A 19,946-nucleotide genomic window follows, 5' to 3' on the forward strand; every position below is an offset into this window, starting at 1 on the left:
ATCTGCCTGCCATTGCCTCCCAAAGTTCTGGGATTACAGGCATGAGCCACTGTGCCCAGCCTCCTTAACCTTTTAAAAAAGGTTAAAAGTATGCTGGGCACATCTTTTCATAGCAATACTTAAAATTGCTCTTACTCTTTTTAATGACAGCATAGAATTTTATCATGTAGCTGTTCTTTGGGAGACGATTGAAATCTTCTTTATCTTCACTGTGGTAGTGGAGATGTGGGTGTGTACAACAGCTAAAATTCAACAAGTTGAACATTTTAAATAGATGCAGTTTATTGCATGCAAAGTATGTCCCAATAAGATGATTTAAAAATATTATCCTCTTTGAGATTTGTACTTTGCTTATGTGAAACAAAACAAAACAAAAACCCTGTTCTTGTGCCCAGGAGACACACCCTGACTCATCTGGAGGTAGAGGGTCATGCTGTCTGCAACTTACCCTCACAGGCTCTGAAATAACAATAATAGCAGCATATTTACAGATTCAGAGAGAGAAAGCTGTGGTAAAAATGTTCATTAGTAAAACTAGATAAAGGGCAAAAATAAAAGAAATAATGAAACTACGTCTTTTAAATTTTATCTCTCCGGCCGGGTGCGGTGGCTCACGCCTGTAATCCCAGCACTTTGAGAGGCCGAGGCAGGCAGATCACGAGGTCAGGAGATCGAGACCATCCTGGCTAACACAGTGAAACCCCGTCTCTACTAAAAATACAAAAAATTAGTCGGGCGTGGTGGCGGGAGCCTGTAGTCCCAGCTACTCCAGAGGCTGAGGCAGCAGAATGCCCTGAACCCGGGAGGCGGAGCTTGCAGTGAGCCAAGATCGCGCCACTGCACTCCAGCCTGGGCGACAGAGCAAGACTCCGTCTCAAAAAAAAAAAAAAAAAAAAAAACTCTCCTTTACTTTTTCTCTCCCCTTTTCTTCCTATCTCTTCCCTCATTTCTTCAACACGTCCCCCCATCCTTCCCTCTTTTCTCCATTCTCTGCATTTGATCCCCGGTATATTCCAGCATCAAGGCCAACAAACTTGTCCGCGTCCGCCGGGATCAGGTCAGGGAAGGGACGCGAGGCGGCGCTGTCACCGCATTCTGAGCGCCGCAGCTCCCTGGGCCCCTTGTATCATTTCAGTGAAGGTCACTCCAGTCTTTGATGGAGGCCAAACTAAGGGTGTAAATTAGGATCCTCACTGAAGTGGCGGGACCCTAAGAGGCTTTTTCCTGGCCCCTTAGTTGTGGGTTTTCCTGCGGGCGGCGCAGCCGGTTTCCATCAGAACCGCCCAGAGGCGGACGCTGCCTTCCTGGGGTGACTGAGCAGCAGGAAGCGTTTTCGGATCCTGGAATACGTGGGCGGCCCGTGGGAGGGGCTGAGGCGCAGTTCCCTACTCACCCGGATCCGAATCCTCCGCGGTGCTGTTTCAAGAGAGCCGGATTCCAGATCGCGCTCCAGCCCGGACTCGGAATTCCTGCCCCGCGGGTCTGCATTTTCATAGCGGGCAGGTGTGAGTGCCCTGCAGCTGGAGACCAGAAGCCTGAAGGCAGCTCGGCCCTCCCCAGCCCACAGCGCCGTTATTCCGTTTCTGTATCAGTAAACACATTTCATTTTCCGTAGACCAGGGCGGGGTGACGGGTGATCCCAGTCCTCGCAGTGAATTCCGGGCAGCAAAATTCAAAACACATGCGGGCAAGGCCGGGCACGGTGGTTCACGCCTGTAATCCCAGCACTTTGGGAGGTCGAGGCGGGCGATCACCTGAGGTCGGGAGCTCGAGACCAACCTGACCAACATGGGGACATCCCGTCTCTACTAAAAATACAAAATTGGACGGGCTTGGTGGTGAATGCCTGTAATCCCAGCTAGTCGGGAGGCTGAGGCAGGAGAATCGCTTATACCTTGGAGGCGGAGGTTGCGGTGAGCCGAGATCGCGCCATTGCACTTCAGCTTGGGCAACAAGAGGGAAAACTCCGTCGCAAAAACTTTCGGGGGTGGAGCGGAGCCCCGCCCTGGGTTATGTAAGCGACCGCGCTGGGCCGTTTCTCTTTCTTTTCCGGACCCTGCAGTGGCGCCTAAAGTCTGAGAGAAGGAAGTCGCCTCTGTGCCCGTGAGTGCATGGGGTATAAGGCAAGTGCTGAGGGAGAAAACGTAGTTGATGGGGTAGAGCAGACGGGGTTGGAGGTGGGGTGGAGGGGGAGGGCTTTGGACAGAAGACCTGGGAGGCTTTGTGGGGGAGGGGCGCCCAGGCCTGGGCACTAAGAAACAACTCCCCTGAAGCTCAAGACCATCTCGGCCTCCCCTAGCCCAAGAGAGGACTGGCTTCATGACTCCCTGAAACCATTTCTAAATGCCTTAGAACAAACCTTGCATATTCATTATTATTATTGAACTATTAAAAGTCTTTTTTGGGGGCGAGCTGAATCAGATCCTTTGCTGGAGCTGGCACACGGAGGAAGTCCTGGAGGGAGGGTAGACACCGTGGAGGGAAGGGCTTGGGACCTGTGTCAGGAGAGCTGGGTCCATCTCCCTCTCAGTCTCTCACTAGGCTTATGATCTTTAGCAGTGAAAATAATCTCTCTAAGGTGGGGAAAGGACCCCGGTCCCTGCTGTGCTCAATAAATTATGAGGATCAAAATAAATTATCAGTGAATGTGAATGGGAAAACTAAGAAATTGTTAAAATTCTCGAATACGTTACATTTTCGTCCACAGAAAAGTGTAGGCTAGGGATCATGGGGGAATAGTTAGTAATGACAGGTATAGTTTAACTTAAAAAAAAAGTTTGTGAGGCTGACAAAGAAGAAATGGACACATTTCCTGATCTTGGAGTGTTCATAGGGTAGAAGATGGTAGATGACAGCTGGGTGTGGTGGCACTCGCCTGTAGTCCCAGCTACTCAAGAGGCTGTGGTGGGAGGATTGCTTGAGCCCAGGCATTCAAGGCTGCAGTGAGCTATAATCATGCCACTGCATTCCAACTGAGTGACACAGCAAGACTCCTCTCTTAAAAAAAAAAAAAATTCATGGCAGGGCACAGTGAGTACTATCAGGAAGGTTCAAACCACGGGCTAAATCAGTAGTTCTAAAACTTGACTACACATCGGAATCACCTAGGGAACTTTAAAAGATACTAAGATTTAGGTCCAACCTGGGTTTACTGATTTAACAACCTAGGTTGTGGCTGTGGCCTGGGAACATGGATATTAAAAACTCTCCAGGTGGTTCTACGCAGTGGCTAGGTTTGATGACCTCTGCCTAGATGTCCCAACGACTAAGAGATGTGCGTTGGGGACAAGGCAATTCTCTTAGTAGAAAGAGGCTTTCGGGACAGCATTCTTACTGAGAATTGAGAATTCATATGCCACACAATTTATCCTTTTAAAGTGTGCAGCTCCGTGGCTTCTAGCATAATCACAAGGTTGTGCCACCGTCACCACTGTCTACCCTGGAAGATTTTTTTTCCTTTTTTTCTTTTTTCTTTTCTTTTTATTTTAAAGGCTAGTCAAGTGAAACAGTGGGAGTGAAGAAGAAACAAAGACATCTATAACTGGTTGTGATCAATTAGCTGTAAACACTGCACTCAGACCAGCCTAATTGGGAAGATTTTAAGGATATGCTGTGGTCTGATGGGTTCCAAGGCAGAGGTGACAGTAACCTGGAAGAGGGAGACTGCTTAGGCAGTGGCATCCTTGTGGGATAGGGTGAGGAGATCCCAGAGCCCACGTTTACTGCAACCCTGGGGAGATGTCACCAGAGAAATGGGGGTGGTGCCAGACAGCAGACTGTGGCAGCTGAGGTTTTCCATGGTAGAGTAGAAGCATCCATCATGTGTGACATTCAGCAGATGGGGCGCTGTGGGTGGCTTGGAGCACTCTGGTTGTAACTGAGGCAGGCACAGTGCTTAGGAAGCCTGTGCAGTAATCTAGGCTGAAGGGAGGGGAAAGCCTAGACTAAGATTGTGGCTGTGGGATTGAAATAGGGTTGGAGGAGCTGACTTTGACTCCCGGAGATGAAGGGGAAAGAGGAAATCAGAAGGGACCAAGCATGGTGATGTTCTTAAGAGAAACTGAGGAGGAAGACAGGATGATGTGGTGAGAGACGTGTAGAGAGTCTTTGTAGATCTGTCACATTGGAGGGGACTATGGTCTGAGGTACAGATGTCCTAAGGCAGGCTGGAAAAGGGAGTCTGGAGAGAGCTTGGTGTTGTAGTGAACCATAGGGAGCCGCCTCCTTGGCCCTGTGATCACCCAGGGACTGAATAGAGAGGCGGCCCTGGGAGACCTCAGACACTTAGAGGATATAAGGGGGTGAAAGGGGGGCCTGGCTTTGAGTCAAAGGGAGGAGAAGGAGATTATAAAGCTGAAACGTCTAAGAGAGTTTGTGGTCTGAGCGGTTCTACTGCGGCAGGTGCTTCTGAGAGGCAGAGGTGGCTGAGATCTGGAAACAGGTCTGCAGATCTGGTCACTTGTCTCATTGCCAGTAACGCTGTGCGCGGTTGAGGGAGTGTGTTGGGAGAATAGCCACGCGTTGTCTGTCCTGGAAGGAACAAGCCAGTGAGAGCCGGCCTGATTGGGCGGCCGGCGAAAGGGGCTTAGTGAGGCCCGCGCTCCTCGGGGTGGGGGTGCGCGGATGGGTGGTCGCGATGCCGGGAGGGCTGGCAGGGCCCTGGCCGTGCTCATGAAATTGGAGCTGTACTCTCAGCTACTCGAAGCTGGTCCCTGCTTTAGGCTGCGCTCCCGCGTGCTCCCCATTTTCTGGGCGCCAGGTCCCGCCTTCTAAATCTCCCCAGGTCTCCAGTCCACTGGAATTTTCTCTTCCAAGCGTGGTCCCGCCCTCTCCGCTCGTGATTGGCCCTAAGTTCCGGGCCCCAGTTTCATTGGATGAGCTGTCGGGGGACCGGGCCAGGTGACTAATTTTCGCTGCACCTTCTCCCCGGCTTCGCTCATTTAGCCACTGCTTGAGCCGCTGAGAGGGTGGCGACGTCGGGGCCATGGGGCTGGGCCCGGTCTTGCTGTTTCTGGCTGGCATCTTCCATTTTGCACCTCCGGGAGCCGCCGCTGGTGAGTGGCGTTCCTGGCGGTCCTCTGCGGAGCGGGAGCAGCGGGACGTTTCCGGGGGTCGGGTGGGTAGCGGCGAGCGCTGTGCGGTCAGGGCGGGGCTCCTGTGCCCTGTCGGTGGCGCAGGGAGCTGGACGCGGCCCGTTACCGCCACACTTCAGCCCTGCTTCCCCGTCACTTTTCAGTCCTCCTCGGGATCGCGCATCACCTGCATTTTCTGGTCTCCTCCTGCACTTGCTCTCCTCGCCTCTCCTCCGCTTCCTCTCACTTTTCGGACAAACCATCCGTCTGAGGCCCATGGGTTCCCGGGCTGCCTCCGGGGCTGCTCCTGTGAATGGCATTCGAATGCCCTTCCAGCGCGGCCACTGAAGCAGCCACAACCCCCGGTGCTCGGGGCGGCTCTCAGGTCCCTGAAGTCCTGTCCTCTCCCGGAGCCGACGTGTTCTCAGCTCCTGGGCCGCAGCTCCTGGAGTAAGGGGCCCTCCTTTCTTGGGACCCGGAGCTGGTGCTTCCTGCTGCTGTGGGGACTGTGGGGGTTCCTGACTCTCAAGCTGAGGGGTTGGAGTCTGCAGGCTCCGGGCAGAGGATTCTTCCTGCGACTTCTCTCATCCCCAGCTCATTCTCCCCTCGCCTCCGGCTCCGGGGGTCCTCTCCTCTCTCGCATCCCACGCCTAATGACCAGTGATCTAAGGACACCAGATTCCCTCTCACCTCCTCCCTGCCCATCTCAAGGCCCGCTGAGTCCTTTTGCCCTCCCAGCTCCCTGCTACCCCTTCCTGTGTGCTGTTCTCTGATCCATTTCTAGAGTGTCCTCTGCCCTCATCCCCTGCCCCCACCACCGAAGGTCCCTCCTGCACCCCTTATCGGCCTTTCCTGCAAGCAGCCTTCACCCAGTGCTGCCCCTATGCCTCCCCCTTCCCAAATGTCCCTGACTCTAACTTTCTGGTGCTGCCTTTTGTCCGGTGGGGGGGGTCTTCCCTCCATCCCACTCCCCTCCAGACCCCCAAGGGGAGCCCTGATGCTAATGGTAGTTGGGCCTTAGGCAGGGCGCAGGGCAGTGCAGATGCCCTCTCCCCTCCAGTGCAGGTGCCTGCTCTGGGCCCTGCCTCATTGTGGCCGCTTCCCCACTCCTTCATCCTCAGCCTCACCCTCTTGAGGACCCCACCCTCCAGCCCACAGGTGCTGGACCATCCCTCCCTGGTCCCTCCGCCCCTCTCCACCTTGGGACCTTGTGCTGCTCCTATCTCTTGCCCAGCTGCCTGGGGCCCTCAGCAAGTTCTCATCTTTCAGTGGGAAAGTGGGAGTGCTGGAGCATATGACAGTGCTGAGCAGCTTTCCCAAGCCCCACCCTCCCCCAGAGCACCCTCCCCTCCTGTCCTCACCCTACCCCAGGTTCTCCCACAGTCACTCCTGCCCCATGCTCATGCCGCCCTCCAGTTCTTGCTCTGCCCATCTCCCCTCCCCAACCCAGACCTAAAACAGGCTGTTGGGCCAACTGTTCCTTGACCTTCCTTCTTTTCTTTTGGTTCGTTGACCCCAGTGGGCTCTCACTCCCCACACCGCATATCTAAAATCTGTTTTGCCTGCTCTTGGGGTGCCACTGCTCCCCCTCCAGCACTACTCCTTTTGGCAGGTCCTTCCTCAGGCTGAGAATCTCCCCCTCTACCTTGGTTTTCTCTCTCTGGCCAGCACCCCCACCCCTTGCTTTGTTTTTAATTTTTAACTTTTGTTTGGGTACGTAGTAGATATATATGTATATATTTATGGGGTACATGGGATATTTTCACACAGGCCTACAATATGTAATAATCACATCAGGGTAAATGGGTTATATCACAACAAGCATTTATCCTTTCTTTATGCTACAAACAATCCCATTATGCTCTTTCAGTTATTTTTAAATGTACAATAAATTATTGTTGACTGTACTCACCCTGCTATGCTATCTACTAGATCTTATTCATTCTAATTATATTTTTGTACCCATTATTAACCATCCCTGCTCCCCCACTCCCCACTACCCTTCTCAGCCTCTGGTAATCATCATTCTATTGTCTCTCCCCATGAGGTCAATTGTTTTAATTTTTGGCTGCCACAAATAAGTGAGAACACGCAAAGTTTGTCTGTCTGGGCCTGGGGCTTATTTCACTTCACATGATGACCTCCAGTTCTTTGCAAATGACACGATGGCTGAATAGTACTCCACACACACGTGTGCACCACATTTTCTTTATCCATGCGTCTGTTGATGGACACTTAGGTTGCTTGCAGATCTTGGCTATTTTGAATAGTGCTGCAATAAACATGGAAAAGTAGATAGCTCTTTAATATACCGATTTCCTTTCTTTTGGGTATATGCCTAACAGTGGGAGTGCTGGAGCATATGAGAGCTCTATTATATTTTTAGTTTTTGGAAGAACCTCCACATTGTTTCCCATAGCGGTTGTACTAGTTTACATTCCCACCAACAGTGTACAAGGGTTCCCTTTTTCTACATCCTCGCCAGATTCCTTATTGCCTGTCTTCTGGATAAAAGCCAGTTTATCTGGGGTGGGATGTTATCTCGTAGGAGTTTTGATTTGCCTTCATCTGTTGACAAATGATGTTGAGCACCTTTTCATATACCTGTTTGCCATTTATATGTCTTCTTTTGAGAAATGACTATTCAGATCTTTTCTCATTTTTAAATTGGATTATTAGATTTTTTTTCCTATAGAGTTGTTTGAGCTTCTTATATGTTTCAGTTACCGATCCTTTGTCAGATGAATAGTTTGAAAATATTTTCTCCCATTCTTGGATGGTCTCTTCATTTTGTTTATTGTTTCCTTTGCTGTGCAGAAGCTTTTTTACTTGATATGATCCAATTTATGCAATTTCACTTTGGTTACCTGTGCTTGTGGGGTATTACTTTAAAAATCTTTGCCCAGTCCAATATCCTAGAGAGTTTCCCCAATGTTTTCTTGTATAGTTTCATAGTTTGAGGTCATAGATTTACATCTTTAATCCATTTTGATTTGATTTTTGTATATGGTGAAAGATAGGGTCTAGTTTCATTCTTCTGCATAAGGATATCTAGTTTCCCCAGCATCATTTATTGAAGAGACTCTCCTTTGCCAATGTGTGTTCTTGGTACCTTTGTTGGAAATGAGTTTACTGTAGATGTATGGATTTGTTTCTGGGTTCTCTATTCTGTTTCATTGGTCTGTGTGTCTGTTTTTATGCCAGTATCATGCTGTTTTGGTTACTGTAGCTCTGTAGTATAATTTGAAGTCAGATAATGTGATTCCTCTAGTTTTGTTCATTTTGCTCAGGATAGCTTTATCTATTCTGGTTTTTTTGTGGTTCCATATGCATTTTAGGATTATTTTTATTATTTCTGTGAAGAATGTCATTAGTGTTTTGATAGGGATTGCATTGAATCTGTAGATTGCTTTGGGTAGTATGGATATTTCAACAAAATTGATTCTTCCAATCCGTGAACGTGGACTATCTTTTCCATTTTTTGTGTCCTTCAATTTTTTGCATCAGTGTTTTTTGTTTTTGGTTTTTGAGATGGAGTTTCACTCTTGTTGCCCAGGCTAGAATGCAATGGTGTGATCTTGGCTCACCGCAACCTCTGCCTCCCAGGTTCAAGCGATTCTTCTGCCTCAGCCTCCCAAGTAGCTGGGATTACAGGCATGTGCCACTGTGCCTGGCTAATTTTGTATTTTTAGTAGAGACGGGGTTTCTCTATGTTGGCCAGGCTGGTCTTGAACTCCCGACCTCAGGTGATCCACCTGCCTCGGCCTCCCAAAGTGCTGGGATTACAGGCATGAGCCACCATGCCCAGCCACATCACTGTTTTATAGTTTTTATTGGAGAGATCTTTCACTTCTTCAGTTAAGTTTATTCCTCAGTATTTTATTTTATTTGTAGCTATTGTAAATGGGATTCATTTCTTGATTTCTTTTTCAGATTATTTGCTGTTAGCACTGATTTTTGCATGTTGATTTTGTATCCTGCAACTTTACTGAATTTGTTCTTCAGTTCTAATGGTTTTTTAGTGGAGTCTTTAGGTTTTTCCAAATATCAGACCACATGATCTGCAAACAAGGATAATTTGACTTCTTCTTTTCCAGTTTTAATGCCCTTTCTTTCTTTCTCCTGTCTGATTGCTCTAGTTAGGATCTGCAGTACTGTGTTGCATAACTGTGGTAAAATTAGTCATCCTCGTCTTATTCCAGATCTTAGAGAAAAGGCTTTCAGTTTTCCCCCATTCAGTATGTTACTAGCTGTGAGTTTGTCATATATGGCTTTTATTATATTGAGGTCTGTTCCTTGTATACTTAGTTTTTTGAGAGTTTTTATCATGAAGGGATGTTGAATTTATCAAATGCTTTTTCAGTATCAATTGAATGATACTGGCTTTTGTCCTTTATTCTGTTGATATGACGTATTACATTGATTGATTTGTGTATGTTAAATCATCCTTGCATACCTGGAATACATTCCACTTGGTCATAAAGAATGATCTTTTTAATGTATTGTTGAATTTGGTTTGCTAGTATTTCCTTGATGATTTTTGCATCGGTGTTCATCAGGGATATAGGCCTGTAGTTTTCTTTTTTTGATGTGTCTTTGCCTGGTTTTGGTATCAGGATATTCCTGGCTTTGTAAAATGAGTTTGGAAGTATTCCCTCCTCCTCTGTTTCTCAGAACAGTTTGAATAGGACTGATATATCTTGTTCTTTAAATGTTTAATTGTGGTAAAGTATACATTACATAAATTTTACTGTTTTAACCGCTTTTAAGTGTATACTCGGTGGCATTAGATACATTCACATTTTTGTGCAACCCAAAACTCTGTACCCATTAATCGGTAACTCCCCATTCCTCCCTACCTCTGGCCCCTGGTAACCACCATTCTACTTTTTGTTTCTATGAATTTGACCACTCTAGGTACCTCATTTAAGTAGAATCATGTAATGTTTGTCTTTTTGTTTCTGGCTTATTTCACTTATAATATTTTTGAGGTTCATTGGGCACAGTGGCTCACGCCTGAATTTCCAGCATTTTGGGAGGCTGAAGCAGGTGGATCACCTCAGTTTCGGAGTTCGAAACCAGCCTGGCCAGCCTGGCCAACATGGTAAAACCCCATCTCTACTAAAAATACTAAAAGTTAGCCGGGCGTGATGGCGGGTGCCTGTAATCCCAGCTACTGGGGAGGCTGAGGCAGGAGAATCGCTTGAATCCGGGAAGTGGAGGTTGCAGTGAGCTGAGATCAGGCCACTGCACTCCAGCCTGGGCAACAAGAGTGAAATTCCATCTCCAAAAAAATAAAAAATAAAACAATAATAATAATATTTTCGAGGTTCATCCAAGTTGTAGTATGGATCAGAATTTCATTCCTTTTAAGGATGGATAATACTCATTATATGTATGTACCACATCTTGATTATCCATCCCTCAGACAACGGACACTTGGGTTACTTCTACCTTTTGGATATTGGCAAATATTTCATTTCCTTTGGGTATTTCTTTTGGGTATATATCCAGAAATAGAAGCAGTACACAGGGGCTTCATTTTCTCTGCCTCTTTGCCAACCTTGCTCTGTGTGTGTGTGTGTGTGTGCGTGTGTGTGTGTGTATGTGTGTAGGTGTGTGATAACAGCCATCCTGATTGGTTTCAGGTGGCATCTCATTGTGGTTTGGATTTGCATTTTCCTAATGAGTGCTGATATTGAGCATCTTTTCATGTGTTTGTTGATCATTTGTAATTTTCTTTGAAGAATTGGCCATTTAAGTCTTTCGCCCATTTTTCCCCCACATAGCTTCTCATGGCTACTTTGCCCATTTTTTAGTGGGTTGACTGTTTTGTTGTTTTTGTCAGACTTTTTTATATATTCTGGAAACTAATCTCTTATCAGATATATGACTTGCAATATTCATTTCATTTCGGGGTTGATTGCTTTTTCACTCTGATTGTGCCCTTTGGTGCACAGATGTTTTGAATTTTCATCAGTCCACTTTGTCAGTTCTTTCTATTCTATCTGTGCTTTGGTGTCATATCCATGAAAGCACTGTCAAATCCTATGTCATGAACATTATCCCCAATGTTTGCTTCTAAGAAATTTTTAGGTTTTAGTTCTTGAGTGTAGAGTTTAGGTCTTTGATTCATTTTGAGTTAATTTTTGTATATAGTGCAAATTAAGGGTCCAATTTTATTTTATTTGAACACCCCCTGCCCCCAGAACTATTTACTGAAAAGATCAACTGACTGTTTGTCACCTGCTCACCCCAGTGGACACTAGCTGTTCCAACCACTTGCTGTCCTGGGGCCTTGTCATGCCACTCTTCCACTTTGAACCCAAGCCCACACCATTGCTCCCCTCTGGGATACTGGCCCCACTATAAACTTAACTGGGGCTACAACCTTCCTATCCCTTGTGCCTCATGACCACCCCCTCCCTTGCCTCCGCCATGCCCATGATGAGTCTCTTCTTGAGGCAGCTCCCCTTGCCTCCATCTCACCCTTACCTGTGCACCACAGCCACACTGGACATGGGTCCCTCTGAGCCTGAGTCCCTTCCCATTCCCACTGTCCCTTCTGGCAAGACCTTCCTTCCACCACTGCCTTCATGCTCCTCCCTTGCCCTTGCAGGGCAGCCTCTCTCCTTGGCCCCTATTCCCTTAGGGGGCTTGTGGCCACTCAGTCCTGGCACCTGGCCTACAAGTTTGCCATCTTCATTCCCCCCTGTTCTGTTCATCAGCCCCCTCCTCTATCCTCCCACCCTCACAGTTTTCCTTGTATATGAAATCCTCGTTCTTGTCCCTTTGCCCGTGTGCATTTCCTGCCTCCTCAGGAAGGTCGGGACAGCAGACCTGTGTGTTAAACATCAATGTGAAGTTACTTCCAGGAAGAAGTTTCACCTGTGATTTCCTCTTCCCCAGAGCCCCACAGTCTTCATTATAACCTCACGGTGCTGTCCCGGGATGGATCTGTGCAGTCAGGATTTCTCGCTGAGGTACATCTGGATGGTCAGCCCTTCCTGCGCTGTGACAGGCAGAAATGCAGGGCAAAGCCCCAGGGACAGTGGGCAGAAGATGTCCTGGGAAATAAGACCTGGGACAGAGAGACAGGGGACTTGACAGAGAACGGAAAGGACCTCAGGATGACCCTGGCTCATATCAAGGACCAGAAAGGAGGTGAGAATCGGCAGGGGCAAGAGTGACTGGAGAGGCCTTTTCCAGAAAAGTTAGGGGCAGAGAGCAGGGACCTGTCTCTTCCCACTGGATCTGGCTCAGGCTGGGGGTGAGGAATGGGGGTCAGTGGAACTCAGCAGGGAGGTGAGCCGGCACTCAGCCCACACAGGGAGGCATGGAGGAGGGCCAGGGAGGCGTACCCCCTGGGCTGAGTTCCTCACTTGGGTGGAAAGGTGATGGGTTCAGGAATGGAGAAGTCACTGCTGGGTGGGGGCAGGCTTGCATTCCCTCCAGGAGATTAGGGTCTGTGAGATCCATGAAGACAGCAGCACCAGGAGCTCCTGGCATTTCTACTACGATGGGGAGCTCTTCCTCTCCCAAAACCTAGAGACTCAGAAATGGACAGCGCCCCAGTCCTCCAGAGCTCAGACCTTGGCTATGAACGTCACGAATTTCTGGAAGAAAGAAGCCATGAAGACCAAGACACACTATCGCGCTATGCAGGCAGACTGCCGGCAGAAACTAAAGCGATATCTAGAATCCGGCGTAGTCCTGAGGAGAACAGGTACCGATGCTGGCCAGGGGCTCTCCTCTCCCTCCAATTCTGCTATAGTTGCCTCACCTCCCAACTGTGTCCAGGGAAACTCTCCCTGTGCTATGGAGGAAGGCATTTCCTGTTGGCATATTGTGTCCTGATTTTCCTCTATTGTTAGAGCCACTGGATAAAGACAGTGGGTCTGGGGCTGAACCGTCCAGTGTTGTAATCTGGGAAAGCAGTGGGCCCTCCGACAGAAGCCTGAGCCTGGGGTGGGAGTTAGGTAGGAGAGGAAGCCCTCAGGGCCAGGGCTGCCCCATCTGCCTCCCAGCCTGCCCATCCTGGAGAGTTCCCTCCTGGCCCCACGACCCAGGAGTCCACCCCTGACATCCCCCTCCTCAGCATCAATGTGGGAATCCCAGAGCCTGAGGCCACAGTCCCAAGGCCCATCCTCCTGCCAGCCTGGAGGAATTAGGCCCCAGGGTGAGGACAGACTTACTGAAGGTGAAGGTCCAGGATCTGTGAGGGATTCAGCCAGAGTGAGAACAGTGGAGAGGAGCAGCCCTGTTCCCTGCATCTCCCTTAGAGGGGAGCAGGGCTTCACTGGTTCTGCCCTTTCTTCTCCAGTGCCCCCCATGGTGAATGTCACCCGCAGCGAAGCCTCAGAGGGCAACATCACCGTGACGTGCTGGGCTTCCAGCTTCTATCCCCGGAATATCACACTGACCTGGCGTCAGGATGGGATATCTTTGAGCCACAACGCCCAACAGTGGGGGGATGTCCTGCCTGATGGGAATGGAACCTACCAGACCTGGGTGGCCACCAGGATTTGCCAAGGAGAGGAGCAGAGGTTCACCTGCTACGTGGAACACAGCGGGAATCACGGCACTCACCCTGTGCCCTCTGGTGAGCCTGGGGTGACCCTGGAGAGTGTCAGGCCAGGGTAGGGACAGCAGGGATGGCCGTGGCTCTCTGCCCAGTGTATAACAAGTCTCTTTTTTTTTTCAGGGAAGGCACTGGTGCTTCAGAGTCAACGGACAGAGTTTCCATATGTTCCTGTTGTTATGACATGTTTTGTTATTATTATTATTCTCTGTGTCCCTTGTTGCAAGAAGAAAACATCAGCGGCAGAGGGTCCAGGTGAGAAAAGGGGGCAGTTTCTGGAGATGGGAAAGCTCCTGTCTGGGCAGTAGGGTCTCCTCATTGCTCCTGCCCAGATAAGATGTAGGTGACAAGGCTTCTGGAACAGGGGATGGAAGCTGGGGTATTTGGGAGGGGAATGGGAGCTGCATCTCCATCTATACCCATAAGTGCTTCCCAAGCCAGGGCTGGGGCAAGGCCTTCCAATATCCAGCTCTGGCCTCCTCCTGCTGCAAGTGAGGAGTGGGCAGCAGGGAGGGCTGTGGCACCTGCTCTGTCCCCATCCTGGCCTCTCTGTCTCTCGGGCTCACTAGGGTGCATCCAGGTGGGGTGAGTTGGGAATCACGTGCTGATTGCTGAGGGCCTGGATGATCATGGCGTCAGAGGTAGGAAATAGTAAAGGTGGCTGTGATCTGGGGAGGGCCAGAAACTGGAGAGGAATCCGAGGAGAGGCGGTGCCCACACATGTGCCTCCTCCAGGAGGCATTTTCCAGGTTCCCACCACCTGGCCTCCCTGAGTTTCCTTGCAGATGACACAGATGAGTAGATAAGCAGATGTCCCTGGGCCATTTGAGGAGCGGGGCCCAGCCCCTCATCAGGGCAGCTGTGGTCCCTGTTTTCATCCTACCTCCAGCGTGTTTTCTTCTGCAGTCCCTGAGGGACACAGTCCCCAGGTACCATCTTTTTGGGGCTTTGTTCTGTGCTCTGTGGCCTCACCTTGCCCTCCCTGAGCCAATTTCCCTTTCTCAAGGTGGTCACTGCCTGGTAAGTTTGGAGTAAGGGATGGTCAGAATCATTTCCCCCACAGTCAGGTTGTTTGATGGGAGATGAAAAGAGACAGCAGAAGTTTTGTGTTTCTGCAAAAACAGAGGCAGTGCAGGGGACAGTGAGAGGCTGGGGTGTCCAGGAGACCTGAGTCTGGCGGTAGGGGCGCTGGTTTCTCATCCTTGAACCTAATTGCATTGTCAGTCGGCCCCTCATGCCTGAGCAGATGGGAAGGTTCGTCCCCTGCCCTGCAGCAAGAGGGCCCTGTCCAGGAGGCACCCACAGCAGGGGCAGTGCAGGTCTGTGGTCGCTCCTGCTCTCACCTGCGGCGTCTCCCGTAGAGGGATTGTCACTTCTGGTTCCTTGTGGGCAGGAATGGTTTCCTCGTAGGTCACTGGGGTTTTGGCCAGGAAAAGGGTATGAAATTCATGTGCCAATTTATCAAAATTCCTGCTTTCAATGTTGATGTCCAATAAAGGTGTTCATAATTTCAGCTCTATAATCTTAATAGGATTTCCTCTAATACTACTGTTGTAAAGCACATTAAATAAAACAGGAACTCAAATTTGGAGCCCCCTCTCCAGAAGGGTCTGTGTGGAGATGGTGGCTGTGGCAGTGGCAGTTCCCAGGTGCAGAGGGTGGGCAGAGGCAGCCTCAGGCTAAGGGGTCTCCCCTACTCCACATGGAGAAAAGTCCTTGTAGGTTGCAAGGGCAGTGGCCCGTGTGGAATCCCAGCTAGGCACAGAGCAGGAAGGCCTCACAGCCTCACCGAGCAGCAACCCTGGGGTGAAGTAAGTGGACCAGGAGTAAGTGGACCAGGCAGGGGCAGTAGTGACTCAACAGCAGGTCACAGGCCTGGGTGGGTGCTGAAGGTCATGGGAGGCCAGGCCTCCTCGAGCAAGGTGGGGGTCCCAGGGTCATGTCAGGTGCAGATCCTGTGGCAGCCATGTCTTTCCATGCTGGGCCTGCTGGGCCCCCCAGGCTTCCTGATGGGGTCCCCAGTTAGGAGCTGCCTGCTCAGGGCTGGGAGGGGAGGAGCACTGAGCTGCAGATAGAGGGCAGAGCCCACAGTGGACAGGGCCTGCCCTGGTGTGCAGGTGCCTCTGCAGGAGAGGAGGGCCTGGGGACTGAGAGCAAGGGTCAGGGCCTCTCTTTTGGGAGGCCTCTCACTGTAACAGGACTGGTCAGGCCTGAGAGGAGGGCACTGGGTTCCCTCTTGGGTCTTGTCCTTTTGTCTTGGGGCCCTTTCACTCCCTGCACGATGAGTGGTGGGCACAGTACAGGGGCTGATGTTGATGGAATGATGGGAGAGAACTGACAGGGGCTGGGAAAAGCAAGGAGGGAGGAAGAAAAAAGTGGGGGCCTCATCTTCCCTCAGAGAAAGGGTGAATCTGATTTTGGAGCAACTGAAGAGAGAAAAGTCCTTAGGGAATAAACACAACACTGCACCCAGTGGAGCATTTACCCGTTTCCCTCTTCTCCAGAGCTTGTGAGCCTGCAGGTCCTGGATCAACACCCGGTTGGGACAGGAGACCACAGGGATGCCGCACAGCTGGGATTTCAGCCTCTGATGTCAGCTCCTGGGTCCACTGGTTCCACTGAGGGCGCCTAGACTCTACAGCCAGGCGGCTGGGATTCAACTGCCTGCCTGGATATCACCAGCACTTTCCCTCTGTTTCCTGACCTATGAAACAGAGAAAATAACATCACTTATTTATTGTTGTTGGATGCTGCAAAGTGTTAGTAGGTATGAGGTGTTTGCTGCTCTGCCACGTAGAGAGCCAGCAAAGGGATCATGACCAACTCAACATTCCACTGGAGGCTATATGATCAAACAGCAAATTGTTTATCATGAATGCAGGATGTGGGCAAACTCACAACTGCTCCTGCCAACAGAAGGTTTGCTGAGGGCATTCACTCCATGGTGCTCATTGAAGTTATCTACTGGGTCATCTAGAGCCTATTGTTTGAGGAATGCAGTCTTACAAGCCTACTCTGGACCCAGCAGCTGACTCCTTCTTCCACCCCTCTTCTTGCTATCTCCTATACCAATAAATACGAAGGGCTGTGGAAGATCAGAGCCCTTGTTCATGAGAAGCAAGAAGCCCCCTGACCCCTTATTCCAAATATACTCTTTTGTCTTTGTCTTTATTCCCACGTTCGTCCTTTGTTCAGTCCAATACAGGGTTGTGGGGCCCTTAACAGTGCCATATTAATTGGTATCATTATTTCTGTTGTTTTTGTATTTTTTTTTTTTTGAGACAGAGTCTCACTCTGTCACCCAGGCTGCAGTTCACTGGCGTGATCTCAGCTCACTGCAACCTCTGCCTCCCAGGTTCAAGTATGTCTCGTACCTCAGACTCCCGAATAGCTGGGATTACAGACAGACACCACCACACCAAGCTAATTTTTGTATTTTTTGTAGAGATGGGGTTTTGCCAAGTTGGCCAGCCCAGTCTCAAACTCCTGACCTCAGGGGATCTGCCTGCCTTGGCATCCCAAAGTGCTGGGATTACAAGAATGAGCCACCGTGCCTGGCCTATTTTATTATATTGTAATATATTTTATTATATTAGCCACCATTCCTGTCCTATTTTCTTATGTTTTAATATATTTTAATATATTACATGTGCAGTAATTAGATTATCATAGGTGAACTTTATGAGTGAGTATCTTGGTGATGACTCCTCCTGACCAGCCCAGGACCAGCTTTCTTGTCACCTTGAGGTCCCCTCACCCCATCACACCGTTATGCATTACTCTGTGTCTACTATTATGTGTGCATAATTTATACCGTAAATGTTTACTGTTTAAATAGACATTTCTGGTCTGTGTTTTATTTCATGCGTCTGGGAGCGGATAAAGTGTGAGGTTCAGGGAGAAGGAGAGGTCTGTCTCAATGTCTTGACCCAGCATCAAAGCAATCTCCCCTCCTTGTTCCCTTTCCCTGCTAGTTCCCAATGACTGACAGATTCACAGCAGAACAGAAAGGACTGGGAAGGGATGGAGGTGGGACATCTGGCGCCAACATTCAGGGGCTGACCCTGTGGGGGAACATCTGCCCTGAAGAGTTGGAGCCTTCATGTGATGACACAGAGATCTCTGTCACTGTATTCAGGGAAAGGATCAAGCCTCACTCCCCATGCAGGGAGGAGGTTCTGGCTGTGATCCAGCCTGTGGGAGAGGTGAGGACCTGCTCCCTCTACAGTGACAGCCAAGAACCTGCAGGTGACAGAGAAGGCTTCCCCTCAACTGTCTCCTATCAGGTTCTTCCAGGCATCAAGGAATAGACCTGGGACATTGCCTCCAGTGACATGAACACACCCAGAAGTGAGGTGGCCCTGCCAGGGGATCCTGGTGCTGCCACTTGTTTTGGGAGCTCAGTGTCTGGAGAGGGGTGTGGAGAGTAGGCTTTCTGCAAAACAGTAATCATGACCTAGAAATTATTTTATTCTTCATTAGCTTTTTGCCATAAAATAAAACAGGTACCCAAAAAGAAAAACTGTCTGAAAATGTTGCCCTTTAATAATAATAATAAAAGATAAACACCCTTTAACCACCAGAGATATAGAAGTTTGTCAGCCAGCCCAGAAACCCCATCATTTGCCCCAGCTCAGTGATAAAGGCTTCCCTTCCCCACATAAAATCACAGCCTGACCTTTATGATCATCACTTCTTTGTTCTATTTTATATTTTCATCCTCTGAAATTGCAGTTTCGTTTTACCTTGGGATATATAATTTTTGTTCTCTTTTTTCTTTTTTTTTTTTAAGACGGAGTCTCACTCTGTCACCCAGGCTGGAGTGCAGTAGCGCCATCTCGGCTCACTGCAAGCTCCGCCTCACGGGTTCATGCGATTCTCCTGCCTCAGCCTCCCGAGTAGCTGGGACTACAGGCGCCTGCCACCACGCCCAGCTAATTTTTTTGTATTTTTAGTAGAGACAGGGTTTCACCGTGTTAGCCAGGACGGTCTCAATCTCCTGACCTCATGATCTGCCTGCCGCGGCCTCCCAAAGTGCTGGGATTACAGGCGTGAGCCACCGCACCTGGCCTGTTCTCTTTTTTTCTCTATGCTCCTCCTTGAAATTTTATTGTCTGGCTGAGTTTTCCATAGTTTGCATTTTGCTGGCTCCACCCCAAGGCATAGTTTAATATGGACCTGTTTTATCTGTACTTTCTATAAATTGGTAGTTGGCTACAGAGATTTGCTTATAGACTGACTTGATTTTCTTCTTGAATACTTCATTTATGGCACTCCATTGTATTCTTCCATCAGGAGGAAGAACTTAGTACTGGTTATTTACTTTTACTCTACTTTTAATTGCCATTGCTTTTCAATGGCTAAATCTGTTAATTCGTTATGGGTTGCAAAAGAATTATAGTCTCAGTCTCTCATTCCTTCCCCATTCACTAGCTGAATAATTTCTAAAATAAGAGATTTACCCTTGGCTGGATGCGGTGACTTACGCCTGTAATCCCAGCACTTTGGGAGGCCAAGGCTGGTGGATCACCTGAGGTCGGGAGTTCAAGACCATCCTGACCAACATGAAGAAACTGTGTCTCTATTAAAAACACAAAATTAGCCAGGAGTGGTGGCGCATGCCTGTAATCCCAGCTACTCGGGAGGCGGAAGTAGGAGAATTGCTTGAACCCAGGAGGCGGAGGTTGCAGTGAGCCGAGATGGCGCCATTGCACTCCAGCCTGGGCATCAAGAGTGAAACTCCGTCTCAAAATAAATAAATAAATAAAGTGGAGCACTTGACGGCCATGGGAGAGAATCGGCTATGACCACACACAGCAAGATGATGAGCCCAACAAAGATGATGAGCCCGACTACATGAAAACAACTTCTAATTTCATTCAATCAGAACCAACAGAACTCATCTACAGTGTTAAAAATCAAGACAGTGGCTACTCTAGGGTGGGGGAGGCTGGTTTATGAGTGAATAGGACTCAACGGTGTTTCTTGGAGGGTGAAAATGATGTTGCTTGATGAAGGTGTTGTTTATCTGAGTTTTTACTTGGGCAAAACCCACTGCCCACCTGTGATTTGTCCACCTTTCTCCATGCATGTTGTCCTTCATTCAAGTTTACATTTCTGGTGTTTTGAAACAATTCTCTCTAAGCTAATATAGAATTTCTCCTACTCCAAGTCCTTAGAAATGCTGCATTGAAAATACCAGTGAATTTTTTTTAATTCCAGGAAATAAATGCCCGTGACTCAGATAAAAAAGGAGAATCTACAAGAGCAGTAGGCTTGGGAGCTGACACCAG

The 19,946-nt window shown here is 49.0% G+C and overlaps 1 protein-coding gene across 4 annotated transcripts; it reads left to right on the forward strand.

Annotated features, from left to right (window-relative positions):
* The first annotated feature begins 263 nt into the window (after positions 1–263).
* Positions 264–17,492, forward strand: MICB (MHC class I polypeptide-related sequence B). Of its 4 annotated transcripts, XM_055113376.2 has the most exons (7): positions 264–2,103; positions 10,064–10,176; positions 11,982–12,236; positions 12,511–12,798; positions 13,396–13,674; positions 13,777–13,908; positions 16,158–17,492. In XM_055113376.2, the coding sequence occupies exons 3-7, from the start codon at positions 12,203–12,205 to the stop codon at positions 16,283–16,285; spliced, it is 861 nt and encodes a 286-aa protein (XP_054969351.1). In that variant the 5' UTR covers positions 264–2,103; positions 10,064–10,176; positions 11,982–12,202; the 3' UTR covers positions 16,286–17,492. The 4 variants fall into 4 exon arrangements, with proteins under 4 accessions (XP_054969351.1, XP_024784860.1, XP_003831651.3 ...); XM_024929092.4 differs by lacking the exon at positions 10,064–10,176; XM_003831603.7 differs by lacking the exon at positions 10,064–10,176 and having other exon boundaries at positions 2,003–5,054.
* Positions 17,493–19,946: the final 2,454 nt, after the last annotated feature.

Source organism: Pan paniscus, chromosome 5 (assembly GCF_029289425.2).
Source record: "Pan paniscus chromosome 5, NHGRI_mPanPan1-v2.0_pri, whole genome shotgun sequence".
NCBI lineage: Eukaryota > Metazoa > Chordata > Mammalia > Primates > Hominidae > Pan > Pan paniscus.